The 15,051-nt window shown below is 31.3% G+C and overlaps 1 protein-coding gene across 2 annotated transcripts; it reads right to left on the bottom strand.

Annotated features, from left to right (window-relative positions):
• Positions 1-4,892: 4,892 nt before the first annotated feature.
• LOC113401684 (uncharacterized) lies at positions 4,893-10,306 on the bottom strand. 2 transcript variants are annotated; one of them, XM_026641695.2, is made up of 4 exons: positions 10,043-10,306; positions 7,288-7,480; positions 5,863-5,990; positions 4,893-5,185 (listed from the first exon to the last, which is right to left on the bottom strand). In XM_026641695.2, the coding sequence occupies exons 1-4, from the start codon at positions 10,259-10,261 to the stop codon at positions 5,057-5,059; spliced, it is 669 nt and encodes a 222-aa protein (XP_026497480.2). In that variant the 5' UTR covers positions 10,262-10,306; the 3' UTR covers positions 4,893-5,056. The 2 variants fall into 2 exon arrangements, with proteins under 2 accessions (XP_026497480.2, XP_026497481.2); XM_026641696.2 differs by having other exon boundaries at positions 10,061-10,306.
• Between the last annotated feature and the right edge of the window lie 4,745 nt (positions 10,307-15,051).

Genomic DNA, 15,051 nt, shown 5'->3' with positions numbered 1-15,051 from the left:
GCTGAAGCACCATAATTGTGCTTTTGAAAAATGAGATTTAAATTTATAACTTTTAATCTAATTTTCACAATGCATCATTTTGGTGCTTCAGCTCTTTTTCCTTGCCACTGTATTATTGTGTTCCATGACATTTTTTTTAATCTATTGTTGGAAGAGACGGTCCATCTGATTTTAATGATCGTTTGCGCTGTGAAATTTGTCACTGTTCTATAATATTTATTATTACAATACTTATTTCAAGAAATTTTTTGTTCTTATATTTACTAACTACTAATTTAAAATGTGACTCTTATAAGTAATAATAATAGTATTGATTGACTTTATTTCCGTTTAGGATAAGAGTATCCGTTGAATTTCTTGCCGGTCCTTCTCAGAATAATCTAGGTATGTCGAATCACTGGTCTGGTACATTTATTTTAATCCAGTAAAGTGACGTATCAAAACTACGTGTAAATCCGATTCAAATAAAGAAAATATTTATTTTTAATTTATAAACGATAGTGTATATATTTTTATGATAATTAGCACGGTAACAATGTCAGGACATGGGCAAGGGCGGTGGCAGTAAACTTCCATCTGAACCTCATGCTCGTTTGCCACGAATTGCATAAAAAAAAAAAATCCCAAATATTTATTTGTAAGTATTTATATTTTCGCCCGAAGTATAGTTCCTTTTATTTTCCATTTCAACTTAATATTTTATTTATTTACAAAATGAAATTTCATTAAAATTGGTCTAAGCTATATTTAATTTCTGCCAAAAATCTTCGACCGTCTTCATAGTTTTTGTTTTATAGGCCTTATTTCTAAACTGAAAGGATCAGTTCTGTTTAGCAGTATTAAAATAATACAATCAACTGATTATATTTCTTACCGTTGCACAGGTGTCCAAAGTGCCATTTATCGCTTGACTAACGATAAAGTGACTCAAATCGTAAAATTATAAAAAGTGCCTCTAGGGCCCGCCCTTATCCAATTGAAGTCGGTTTTACGATCCCATTATAAAATGGTCTTTATGAGCGATTTTACTGCTAAAGGACTTACGTAATTTCGTCACGGGTTAAAGGATGAGATGAGATTTGTTTAAATACCTATTAAAAGTTCTGGAGCGGTTACGCTATTTCGGTCAGTCGTATATTTTAAGTTACCTGTTACCTAAACAAGACAAATGCTGTCCTTGTAATAGAGATATTTTTAAATATATTTCAACTGTCAGTCCCGGATTGCACATAAAACATTTATTCTGAAGGGCAACATACGAAAAAAATACCTTATTTTTCTGGACTAGGAGCCATTGTTGTGCAACAACAAAGGCTGAAAAACATAACCAAAGTTTCATCAAAATCTCTCCTTCTAAATATATTATCTTAATATTTGTAAAAATTGGCTGTATTTTATCGATCTTTGTATATTTTGTTGACGTGTAATTTATTTCTCCTTGCTTTTTTGCAGTATGGGAGTGATTTCGTGAAAAGGGACGGATGTATGTAACAGGAAACCAGGGATGCACGCGCTATTCAATTTAACCAATAAGCGTGCACGGTGCTAGAGTCGGCCGTCACATTTTCTGAGGATATCATGTTAATGTTGCTTATACTACTCTAAGGCTCGCTCGCTTTTTTATATAATGGTATATTTGTATTATATTGTAAAATATATTAGTACTAGTGGGTCTCACGCGAAACTTCTCGTTTATTCAACAGATTTTTATAATTTTGTATTTAATTTAATTGTAAGCTGACGACGTCTGTTCGCACGATTTTCATTTGTTTTTTTTTTTTTTATACAGCCATATCACCGCTCTCTACGTGGCCAGTAACTCCGCTCTGTAAAATTAATTAATAACAATTTAATAAATTGCAATCAAGAATCCTCTTTATTTTTCTGTACATTTACGGCGGGAGCTCTTCAAAATAACATAACCGATCTTCTACGTGCAGCTATCGTCCCTTAATCTGGAACTGGGACAAAATCGGCTTACGCTATTAATATATAAGACTCTGCAGAATATTCTGCGCATAATTTATTCGTGATTCATATACATTTATGGGCACCTTATTATACATAATATATGTAGATAGATTTGTTTTTGGACATATATGTATTTGTTTAGGAGTGAATAGACAGATTTGGCCCCAGGTGTCACTCGCAGGACTGTGATTGATTTCGCCCTGGACATGTCTAGTTACGATGCATTGGAATAAAATGTAACTAGATACAGAGTGTTCTAAAAAATTGTACATCTAATGTAAGCTGAGTACATAGTTTCTGTTACCGTATAATTCTATTTATGTACATTACTCAAGCTATCATTTCCTTTATGTAAACTAATGTAAAACTAATGTAAAAATGTTATATAAAAATAAGTCTGTTTGACAATGTTTTTTATATAAAATTTAGGGCCGTTTAGAAACATTACTTAAATCCTCTTTCAAATATAAGCAAAAATAAATGAAATTTTAGGCAAAGGTATTGGAATTACAAGAATAATCGTTACTTAGATAGTTTCTAAAATATGACACAAATAATAAAATAATAGTTAATTTTTGTACATATATGTTCCGTACTATTTTATGTACTCAACTCTTATGTAGATAAAAAACAAGAAATATTTTATATAAACTATTTTAAAAAACATATTTTTTTCTAAACATTCATGAAATAATGGAAAATAATTGCAATTGATAGGACCATGTTCTTTTTAGATTGAACTAGAAAGTTATATTTTTGACAGGTAAGATTATTACACAGTTGTTATGTATCAAAAGACAGATTGCATTGTCTTCGACGAAGTTATAACATGTTAGTTTTGGTTTAATATTTTAAGTTTAATATCTTAAAATGAAAATTACATTGAACATATATTTTAAACATCACCCTGTGAACGTTTACAGGCGTGACGGGCGCTGAGCTTGCATCGTAAGGGTGTTCAATCTGTATCGTTTATGCCAAGCGTTTGTATTTGTTTGATGGAATACCCTTTTTATTGCTCTATTTTTGATGAATACGAAAACAAATCCTACTTATGTAAGGAGCAGAAGCAAAAAAACTAAACAAACTATCTGTGTATAAAAAAATGTTGCAGTTTAAAAACAATAAAAATACTTATTATTAAAAGTGGAGTCAAGTCAATAAAAGTATAGATAAATTATAGATACTATATAATACAGACAAACCCGAATCGGCAAGGCCTTCAATTAAATGGACCGAGGATGTAAAGAGGGTATTGTGATTTGACTGGGCTTAGAAGGTGGAGAAGCGGGAGCTTTGGTGTAAATTAGTGGTCGACGAATGGGAAGTGGCGCTTGTTGGTCACCAACGTCCAAAAACATTGGCAATGTAAGAAAAATTAACAATTCCTTGCATCCCCAATGCGTCACCAATCTTGTGAACTAAGATATTCTGTTCCTTTCAGATGTTACACGGGCTTACTAAATCTTCAAACCGGAACACAACAAAACTAAGATAAATTTCAGTTTGATGGTAGAATATGTAATGATTGGGTGGTACCAAAGTGGACGTGCTTGCACGGATTCGTACCGCCAAGTAATATATTTAATCAGAAGACATTGGATCACACACATGTTTTCCCAGAACAATTTATTTGAATGTGTTAGTGGATCATGTCTTAATATCATTATGTAGATATAAAACTGTGTAGTTGTATGAAGTCGACTACACATAACGTAGACAATTCTGTTGCGGAAACTTCTTCGGTACTTGTTTCCGACTAATAAATATTTATCATATTTATCATCATATTGTAACAGACCTCATAGTGCATAAAGGCGTGCTGCAGTTGGAAATTCTGGATGCTTACTCTTAAAAACGTCTTCCCTTGTGATTATTAATATAAAAGCTCTTAATTAAAATATTTAAGCATAGATATACGTTGCACTCATAAGTGGCCTTGACATTTTGCGCGCCCAATAAAGTTATATCAAATATTTTCATCAATTTCAAACGAAACGAAATAACTAAACCTTTATATTTATTAGTCTCGGATGTAATCATGTAGCATTTGTTTTATTGGTTGCTTTGAAAACGTGTATCGTGCTTATGGTAGCGTGACGGAAAACACTTTGTTAAAAACGGACGTTTGATATAAATTAACTTTTTATTGGAATCTACTGCGATGTTAAGTTAAAACTAGTATAAATATTGGATTTTAAATTACTTTTATAGTTTCAAGATGCAGTATGTTAGCACCGTACCTTTAAAATAAATGGTTTTCTTTAAGACCTGATAATTTCTAATTCAGCGTTTATTCAGCGCTCTGTTCTAGCATCGAGAGGCGATCTTCATCATCAAAAATGAATCAATAATAGCAATAAAATAGTATATCACTTATTATGTAAATTGAAAAAGTGTTTATTAAGCGACCTAAAGATTCGTAAACAGTTGTGTAATAAAGTGTACTGTAATGCAGATACATATTCGCTCTTGAGTGACTGTGGACTGTGACAGTTTTTTCGAAGTTTTTCTTTCTCTAATACGAAATTTAAGCGGTAGAGCTACTCTGTAAGAAAAAACTTGGAACTCACGTATATAATACGAGAGTATAATATCAGAATATGATATGCGACATTGCCTGTAAAAAATATAAAATTTATAGGATAAGCTTATCAAAATGACGTATAGGCGTCTGTTTTCAACATTTCACGAGTGAGATACGAAGTGATTTCTAACAGAATCGCACTGCTGTTTGAAAAACTTTGACAAAAATCAGTAACTCGTATACTATTAAAAGAAAAAAAAATGCATTTATCATATCATTAAAAACAATTGAAAATTCAGGAAATCGTAAAATAAAAACAGTTTTTTATGCAAAATGTAGATATAGTCTAATAATTTTATTGGATACGAAGTTATTAGAAACAGAAACTAATATAAATTAAAAAACTAACCATACATGCGTTACTTCAACTTATTTAGATCGAAATTAAAACGATTATCACGTGTTCATTACATGATTATTATGTTCGATTTAATATACATATATAATTATAACTATCTTTAAATTCTTATTTTATATAAAAAAAATCTTATTTATTTATTAGGGTCGTTGAAATGCTGGTGGCTCTAATTCCTTTTCAAGTTTCGTACAAATCAATGGTTGCAACTGGTAACCTTTTAAATCGCTCAGGAAATCATGAATCGGCTCAAGACGTTCCATAGAAACACCCTGTAATGTAAACATGTACTTTGAGTTTTATAGTGCATTGATTGAAAGTCCAGTCCGGGTTTGATACTCTGAACTCTGATATGGTAGTATGAACTTATTAGCTTATGAGGCTGTAAGTCCTGTGATCTTGGCTTCATATCGGTCGAGGCAATACAAAGTTATTAAATTTTTCTATCAAAAGTTGTCAGTAGTTCGATATTTCAAACTTCGGTTTATTAACAATTCAATGCATGGATGTGCACCAATCCTTTGCTTATTGATTGTCAAAAATATACTACTCGTTCGAAAATATATAATTCAAATCTTAAAAGACCAGACTTTTAAAACTCTTATTCTATGTACTAGATAATTATAACAAAAAAATATAACAATCATTCTTATCCCTTAAAGAGATTTCGACCACCACACTTGACGTACTACAATTTGTCATGATAGTTTTAAACTTTGTTTATATATAAGATTTTAAATTAACATGGTTATTTTTATTACTATCAGTATTTAAAAACGGGATATTTACCATGTTTTTTATTTTTATTTGGTGGAGCTCGATATTTCGACATTATCTACGAATGTCTTGTTCACGAGATTATATGCTAAACAATATCATATCAAAAATATATGTGTACCAAGCTGGGGCAAGTACGTATAATATACAAGCGTATTCATATAAAACTCACTTCCTCTCGTCGGTAAATTACGGCAGATATCAATTTCCCCCACATGATTTGAACCAAGTAGGGACCGGCACCATCGTTAGTGTCCATAATGTGGAGCTGCATGTATGTCACCAAGTTTTCTGCATCGGCTGTAATTTTTAAAAATATAATTAAAAAAAAAGTTTAAAAAATTTCTTTAATTTTCTCTCTTTTATTTCTTTATAAGTGATGCTTTAAATATTAAATACTTTATTGCAAAACATATTTACAACTAATCACACGAGAGTAACAAAAAAAAAAAACTACAAAAACGTGTGCAATTATGGCTTTAAAAAGGACTTTTAAAAAGGAACTAAAATCGTTTGCAAGGGAACATTTTCCCAAATGTATATGAATAAATTAGTTAATATTATTCTATATTTAAAATTTAAATTTAATGATGCTTAAATATTCATTGAGCATACATATTTATATATCCTTTTTTGGGTCACTGTGGACATAAACTGCCACAGACTCTACCATTGAAACCAACTTTGTATATAAGTTATAGGTATTGCTCATTGTACAAGTGAACTGTAAAGTTATATATGAGTTCTCTAACCTGAAAAAAGGTCTTATCACTTATAGCAATCTCTTACAGACAAGATTTGGTGAAAGAAGTTTTGTAAGAGATATGGTAAGTGTTAAACATGAGAGAAATGTTACAAAGATACAATTTTCCTAAATTGTGAACTAATTGTTAGTAGTTACTTGGCTATAGAGCTTTCTAGAAGTCTGTCTAGTTACCACCAACTCATTAAATATTCTATCGCCTGTTATAACCTAATAGATCCTAATATTGGTGACGCATTCTTGATATGATAAAGGATTAATATTTCCTACAGTACTTATCTATGGACAGTGTTGACAAATTTATATCAGATTAGCCAAATGTTATTCCACCTAAGTATGACATAAAAAATGGCCAGTTTATAATGCTGTAGGATTCAAGGTTTTCGGTTATAGTTAATTGATATTGATAGATCAGAGTAATGATTTTTGAAATGATAAACTCCGTGCGTAAAACCATCCTTCGTCTGTTCACTGCGATCGTGTAGCATCTCCATTCCATGGGATAATTTTGCATGGAAAATTATATTATAAATATATCTTAGTGCACTTACTACTTCTGCTCTATAACGGTTTAAGCACTAGTCTTTTTTTTAAATTTAATTTACAACATCCACGCCTTTTTTTACATTATACTTTTATAAATTTTGGCGTTATTTTATATTTTTACTGAACATCAGCAGATCTTCGCTGGACTTCGAGCTTGTCCTCTTCTTGGAAGACGTGGCCCACACTGACTTTTTTTTTAATTTTAAAATAATATATGATAATATAGTATACACTAGTCTTTGAGAATGCCCGCAATAACCGCAACTCTATCATGAGGTGTATACTTACCAAGACTTGTTTTGTTCGTTTCTAAAGAGAAAAGTTGGCGGAAGCAACCATTGATGCCAGTAATAGCTCTAGACCATATATCGAAAGGTTTTTCGGAGTGATATCGCTGCCGAACAATAGTGCCTTTGATTTTTTGTATCAATTCTTGACTAGGCGTGTCCACTTTTCTGCTTATCAGCCACCTGAGACCGGCCTAAGAAAAAACGAATACAATTTTAATAGATATCGACCAATTGTTTTAAATATATAAACAGCTCCTGTTGTTTTTGTTAATGCGTGAGTAAAGCAAGTATATTTACACTCATTATTATATACAGGGAGTGCTATAATTAACGGAAAACATAAAAATAATAAATTTTATAAAAATAATTAACATCTGAGTATATTTTAGTACATTTGTACAAGAAGGAAAAAGAACAATAAAAACATTGTTTGTTTATTATTGTTATTGTAAGTTTATTTAAGGAAAATGGTTTTTTTTTGTCCAATAATTGATAATATCTTATATAAATAAATTGGTATAAATAGCTTGGTGTTAAGGCTTGCAAACCAAAGCGGGCATATAGGAATAATTTGTGTTGTTATATTCTGATTTGGAGGGCAACAACGGATCAACATCTTGGTTCCCAAGTTTGGTAAAACATTGGCGATGTAATTCTTACAGCGCCAATATAAATGGGCGATGGTAACCACTTATCATCACCCCACCGACAATGTTCTGAGCCGAGGTGCGATCTCATAGGAGACACCCTCAGGACGAACGTCAACCTCGAGCCCAGCGCTCAACTTTAGGGCTGAGTCTAGCACTCGCCCGAACGCCCGGTGATGCTGTAAAGACCAGTAGGGCCAACAACAATACATCAATCAGGAAAAAAAAAAAACTTATCATCAAGTGGCCTATTTGCCTGTCCCTTTCCGAATATAAAAAATAAATAAAAATCGTGATGTTCCCAGATTCAAATAACAGTTTATCCACTATTAACGCTACTCTGTATAGTATTTGTATGTTGGAGTGTAAAATAAAAGATATATACTTTATAAAGATTAAAATATTCACATCATAAACTTAAAGTAGTAAAATTTAACATGAAATTGGTCAAAATTAAACAAATTAGCCTAAACTTTTTAGTTCTACTAGTAGTCATTGAGAAACTACTTTAACTCTTAGCTCCATTATTGGATCTGCTTGAATTACATATTTATGGTTATGAAAACTATCGTCTTTAAATTACAGCCAATCGCAGTCCATTGCTGGATGTACTTCTATCTCAAACTATTGGTACAACTGTGAATAATGATGGCTGCAAGATAAGAAAATAAATATCTGATTTCCTAAGTATATATTCCTTAAACTACCTATAAGTTTACAGCAAATATTGCTCGGGCATCTGTTAAATATTAGAAATCCTTCAAATTTCATAGATGGATTACCACTGTCACGCTGCTTATTTAAACAAACTCCACGCCGAGTTCGCAATATATGCTTTTTCCGTCCTCCTCCTAACGATTTGAATGAACACTTAACGGGCAGTCCAAATTAATTAAAACATTCGCAAGCATGACAAGTTGGAGTTACAATTCGCAAATTACGAAACCAAATAGTAAGATAGTTTTTTTTGTTAAGTATTTCGTTACGATGTTGCCTAATGTTTTTACTACATAATACCTTGCAGAAATACATTAAAAATCTGGAATTCAGGATTATTTATTTATTTAAAAGGTACATCAACATCACACATATTCAGCACTTATAAATAACAGATAAAACAGGAGAAAAAAATTAGGACCTGATATGAGTGACAATTACAGATATACACAATATTCACACAAAGAAAAAAAAAAAAAAACTTATTGTCTACCTGTTGAATTTAAGTAATAATTAAAAAATATATATATATTAAAGAGAAATCATAAGACCTAATATACAAAACTAATATATAAAACCATAAATAAAAATCCACAAATGAAAAATAAAACAATTATATCTTAGTAACAGTACAGTGATAAAATGTGACTACAGACGAATTTTTTATTGATAGATTTTATTCTTAAATCTGGGCAAGGCATCAGAAAATATGTCAAGATGCGGGATCTTAGATAAGCGGGATCTTACATAGTTGGTTGTACTCAGAGCAAAGTCTATTCATAGGACAATGTTTGCCGACATTTGTATATTATTAGCCTGGATACCAGCAATATGTCTGCTTATATGCTGTCTGCTGCTATGTTTTACTTATTGGAATGTTCTCTTGTTATTTGTGTATAAAAGCGCGATATAAATTTGTGTGAATTAATTCATGGTGATTTTAATATGTTGGCAATAATAGCGAACTACCACGCGGCTTCTAATTCGTGTGCAATTTTCTGCGCTTACCGCTGACCTCAAGTAAATCAAATAAAAGCAAAGAACTTTCTAAATATATTTTTTAATAATAATATCTACATATGAATAAACGTACAAAGAAATATTTGAGTAAAAATTAATAAGGGTAAAAACAGCTCACAATAAAGGTTAGTATTTAAATACAATACTTAAATAAATTTTATAATATAATATTTAATATGCATGCCTTTAAAAATACGTTTTTTTTTTCAAGCCTAATAAACGTATCTAAGGTTAAAGCCATACATACCCAAAATCAACACGTAGGTGTTATATAAAATACAAATGAGTTATCTTACCTATGTGAAATTAACGCAAGCGTGCAGTTCACACAAACGGGGACACTATATATATATATATAAAAACTCCTACCTCATCTGTTTCACTCACATCCATTTTATAACATGATATCCGTCTTAATTTCGGGAAACCTCTATTCGGGATGAGAGCCACAACATACCAAGTACCCAAAACCTTTTGCATGTCAAAGTTAGCTTGGTGTGCGTAGCATGGTTTCGTTTTGTCGATCTCTCCATTGGTTAGAGCACTCGCGAAATATAGGATGAAAAATAATTTAAAATATGGAGTCATGGTTCATGAACGTGCACGCAAGGAGTGGACGGGTGAGGATACCAATCAGTGACATACTCAACGTAGAGCTTAAAACGAATAGAATTGGCGGAACTAATATTGATGCGTTCGTAGTTAAAACATGGCGATTTTAGGTTGAGATTCGTATTAATGTACTTAGTACTCAATTATTTAGTAAATAAATATTTTATCAAAATTTAATTTAGTCAAGAAGGTTCCAATAGTTCGGAATTTAGATGCTACGGAATATGATAACACTTATTTAAAATCGTATCAACGAGTAACTCTAACAACCTATTAATACCATATATTTACCCATTAATAGAGGGTTCAAAAGCTTGCTTGTAAATGGATTTAAAGTTGAATATCGTTTTAGTACTAAAATTAAATAAAAAATAAGTAGAGAATAAGAGCCGAGATGGCCCAGTGGTTAGAACGCGTGCATCTTAACCGATGATTTCGGGTTCAAACCCAGGCAGGCACCACTGAATTTTCATGTGCTTAATTTGTGTTTATAATTCATCTCGTGCTCGGCGGTGAAGGAAAACATCGTGAGGAAACCTGCATGTGTCTAATTTCAACGAAATTCTGCCACATGTGTATTCCACCAACCCGCATTGGAGCAGCGTGGAGGAATATGCTCCATACCTTCTCCTCAAAGGGAGAGGAGGCCTTAGCCCAGCAGTGGGAAATTTACAGGCTGTTTATATTATGTTTATTTATATGTTAGAAAATAATTATCATTTTTACACACCTACGAATTATAATACCGTGTAATGTTACGTTTTGTGTAAATGCTAGATTTAAAAAATAAATTTTAATGTCCTCTCTATATATTTTAAAGCGTGGATTGTAGATTGAAGTACAAAATTAGGTGTGATGCGAGTAGTTTCGTGAATAGAATAATCGCCTCTTTGAAAACTGGATCCGCACACTCCAATTTGTCTGCATATTGACATACATTCATTTATAACACTAGAGTTATATAACAATGTCTATATATAAATATAAATTTCATTTTGTCTGTATCGTTACAACAACCCGTAAATGACTCAAAATTGGATAAAAGTCTTATGTTAAGTCGAAGGTGTGAAGTTTATTCACATAAGCCAGCCAACAATTAAGAGACATACCGCATAAAAATCTCCAACGATTTGACAATACATTCAAATTATAAAAGTAAATTAAACACAGAGAACCCAATTGGTAGGATTGCTCGATTTTAACTTGCAACCGCTGGTAAGATTTACGTGTCCATCACTAGTCTTTCGAGGTATTTTTTTTTATTTCCTATTTTGTATCTATTGCTTAAAAAACTTAGCATACACTATTCTTAATTCAAATTAAGTAGCGTTATTATATTTATAATAATATTTGATTAAGAAAAGAGGTCACATGATAATGTAAACTAATCTAGTAATACCAACAGATGTAATATTAATATAATAATTTTCATAATCAATTATTAACACTAATGCCTTAATTTTATACAAATAAAATTGAATAAACAGTTACTGTATATATAAACGCTAGTGGCATTTTCAAGTTGTTTCGCAATTACGATCATCTGAGCCTCCTGCTCATTTGCCACCTCTAATATAAAAAAAAAAAAGAAAATTATCCAGTCCTCCTGTCATCAGTAGATATATGTTATACTTTTAATATATTATAGAAATGTAATAATTATTTTATGATCACTAACATCTTAAATATATCTTTGATGTTAGTTTTTTTTGCAACAAATTTTGTATACACTTAACATTAATAACACAAAATAACATTATCATAAGCAAGATATTATTGCAAATATATTAAATTAAAATTTAGTGGGTAGTACAAAAACAAGTTAAGAAGGTTAAGAACAGGAGCCGACTTACGTCACCTGATCGATAAATAACTACATAACTGATATTATATATAAATATTACTTAAAAACAATGAATGTGATGTTTAGAGTTAACAATAAAACTCTTAGCAATCCACCGATATCGAATGTTACAAAGATGATAATCCATTAAAAGCGGGCGCAAAATAAAATTTCAAACGAATTCCCCATTTTCCTCAATTTAATGAAATATTTTCGCTTCATCAGATTTATTACAGCCGTCAAGCAATACTCACAGGATTTACGGACACTTCGAAAATATATTCAAAACGTCGTTTCCCTTAAAAATATTTGCCCATTACGTCTCTTAGTCGATTCGACGACATCTTTAGAAATATCAGTCTTTCTTAGCGAAAATACGGTCATTGTTTAAAAAGTCAAAACCTACATACATTTACTTGAACAAAGGCAGTAAAAACGGTTTATGGACTTGTTATTGCCGTCCCCACGGACATGACGTTTGGAACAAGAGATAGACGTGTAGCGGTTGAATGTTAGAGGTTAGTTACGAGTTATAAGTCTTTATGATGATAAGGATGATTAATCAATGCGGATAAGGATGTTAATGTGATCACAATTTGAAAATGTGAGTCAGACTTCTGATATAATTTCTAGTTTACTGTACTGTTAATGCGGATTTATCGATTTCACGATTTTAGGTAATAATTAACTGTTACATTAACTAATCTAATGTAAATTTATGATCGTGTTATTTGTGTTAATTATTTTCAAAGTGTATTTTAAAGTATGTTTAAAAATAAGAATGATTGTGAACTCATCGCATTGGCCCTATAAATGTTAGCATTTTTCTGGATATTTAGTTTTAACGTATATTTTAAAATGTAGTTAAAGTTGTTACAAAAATATGGAAAATATTATAAGATATTATACTCGTGATATCTCATGAATTAAATCATTTTCAAACAACGAAACGGCAGAAACAGATTTTAATGTATCCTATGAAAATCTTCATTCAAAGAGATCTCCCTTTGAATTTTAATATAAAATCCAAATCGAGACTTTATTAGCGTTGAATGAAATGGTAATAAAATCGAAAATACGTTTTTCATTTCTTAAGTTAAAAACAAAATTCGTCCGAGGATAATGTGTTTTGGACCATTGAATATACTCTTTTTAAGCCAATGAATAAACATGGATTTATTCGTATGTAAACTAAAATCTAGGTAGCGAGGGTTTTTTAAAAATAATCGAGTAATTTTTATTGATAACGTATTCCTTATCAACTGAAGGATTAATTATATTCTAATTTATATTTCTACTTTTTCGCTCGATATTTTTTCTAATATTACTTGCAATAGTCATAGTTATAGTCTTATCATATTCAACTGGAGCTAGTTCAATGAATAATTATTAAAAAAAAAAAATTGCATACTTAAATAGAAATTTAATTACTAGCAATAATTTTAAGCGGTTAATAATATTGCTTTCACCCTATCAAATAAGTGTTAACTTTGTGTTAGAAGTGCATGCTTCTATAGCGTGTACAATCTTCCCGCTTCGATACTCCGGGCTAATACTTAGATGGTTCTACAGAAAAGCCTGCGGCTTCAATCCAGACCTCGCTAATGGCCTGCGGATTTGACCTTCTAGTCACTGGATCAACGAGGCAGTCAATGTCTACAATTTACGACTTTCTCGACAATGATAATCACTATACATTATAAAATATTTAGGTATAAGCAAAAATGTCAGTAATTCATCTTACCCTTTCACGAGCCGTTAACGTTACTAAATAAAATATTGCAAAATTCAAACTTTCGGCCTCATTAACTGAGAACATTTATAAAACAGAAAGAGGTCATCAGAACCCTTTTTAATTCTATTACATAGCGAAACTCTTAACGTGATTTTGATGAAGTTTAGTAAATAAAAACTGATATAATGTTATTTTCAAATGGCCTTATTAGTAAATATCGTTTAGTGGATGTTTAGTTAAATATAGCTTTGTCTCTTTTCGCCATCATTAATTTCACATTTGAAAGAAATAGACAGCATTGTTTTAACCACCTGCTATATACCATTTATAGGTAAACCCGAAAGATTCTTCGGATTTACCTATAAATGAGTTACGAATCTTAAACGAATTACGATTAATATACGGTTCTCTGTCATTTCACTGTGATTGGCAATGCTTTAGAGATAGATAGATAGATACGAGAAACGGGTATAAAAGTAGGAAACTTTGAAACTAGCCGCAATAACAGAAAAAGTGAAAAGGAACCGTATACCGCATCGGCATGTAAAACAAGAAGACACAGGTAACTGAAAGAGAGATGAGCATGAGCGTAGAGGGATGAAGAGAGTGAGAATACCTGAAGAGAAAGAGATGCAAGTAAACGATGAGAATAAATGACGGATGACAGAGGATAATGGAAGGAAAACATAAGCCGCTTCGACACCAAATAGTTTAAGACAAGTGTAGACAAAAGCAAGACGTTCAATATAATGTAATTTAATATCTAGTTAATGACCCAATGCTGGTTGCTAATTTCAACCAGCTTTGCAGAACTATTGATAGTTTGACTATCGATATGACCTCGAAAACTATTCAGGATATCGATAGTGTCGTTTTGATCAATACTATCGATATTTTCGATAGTTCTCCGTGAGCAATACTATTGGTAACAGCGATGCTATTAATAGTATCGATAGTTTAGGTTAAAAGTAATAGAGACGTGACAATACTATCGATAGACTACCAATACTATCGCTAATACCTTAACTATCGATAGTCTATCGATAGTCGACTATCGATATGCAACACTAATTTCAACCAAGCGGCTCTAATATACATAGCAGCATATAGCATTTTCATTCAACATATGTAGTTGCAAATTGAACAGGTTCAAAACTGAACAATTCGGTTATTATTATTTTTTAATTC

Source organism: Vanessa tameamea, chromosome 20, assembly GCF_037043105.1.
Source record: "Vanessa tameamea isolate UH-Manoa-2023 chromosome 20, ilVanTame1 primary haplotype, whole genome shotgun sequence".
In the NCBI taxonomy this organism is placed as follows: domain Eukaryota; kingdom Metazoa; phylum Arthropoda; class Insecta; order Lepidoptera; family Nymphalidae; genus Vanessa; species Vanessa tameamea.
This window is presented reverse-complemented; position numbering and strand designations above follow the sequence as displayed.

Bases quoted from the DNA above. Each gene is read 5' to 3' on its own strand.
- LOC113401684 (XM_026641695.2), bottom strand. From the start codon at position 10,261: ATGACTCCATATTTTAAATTATTTTTCATCCTATATTTCGCGAGTGCT. The intron at 7,481-10,042 runs GTAGGAGTTTTT...GTTTTTTCTTAG, and splicing joins ATGTGAGTGAAACAGATGAG to GCCGGTCTCAGGTGGCTGAT. The intron at 5,186-5,862 runs GTGAGTTTTATA...TTTACATTACAG, and splicing joins TAATTTACCGACGAGAGGAA to GGTGTTTCTATGGAACGTCT.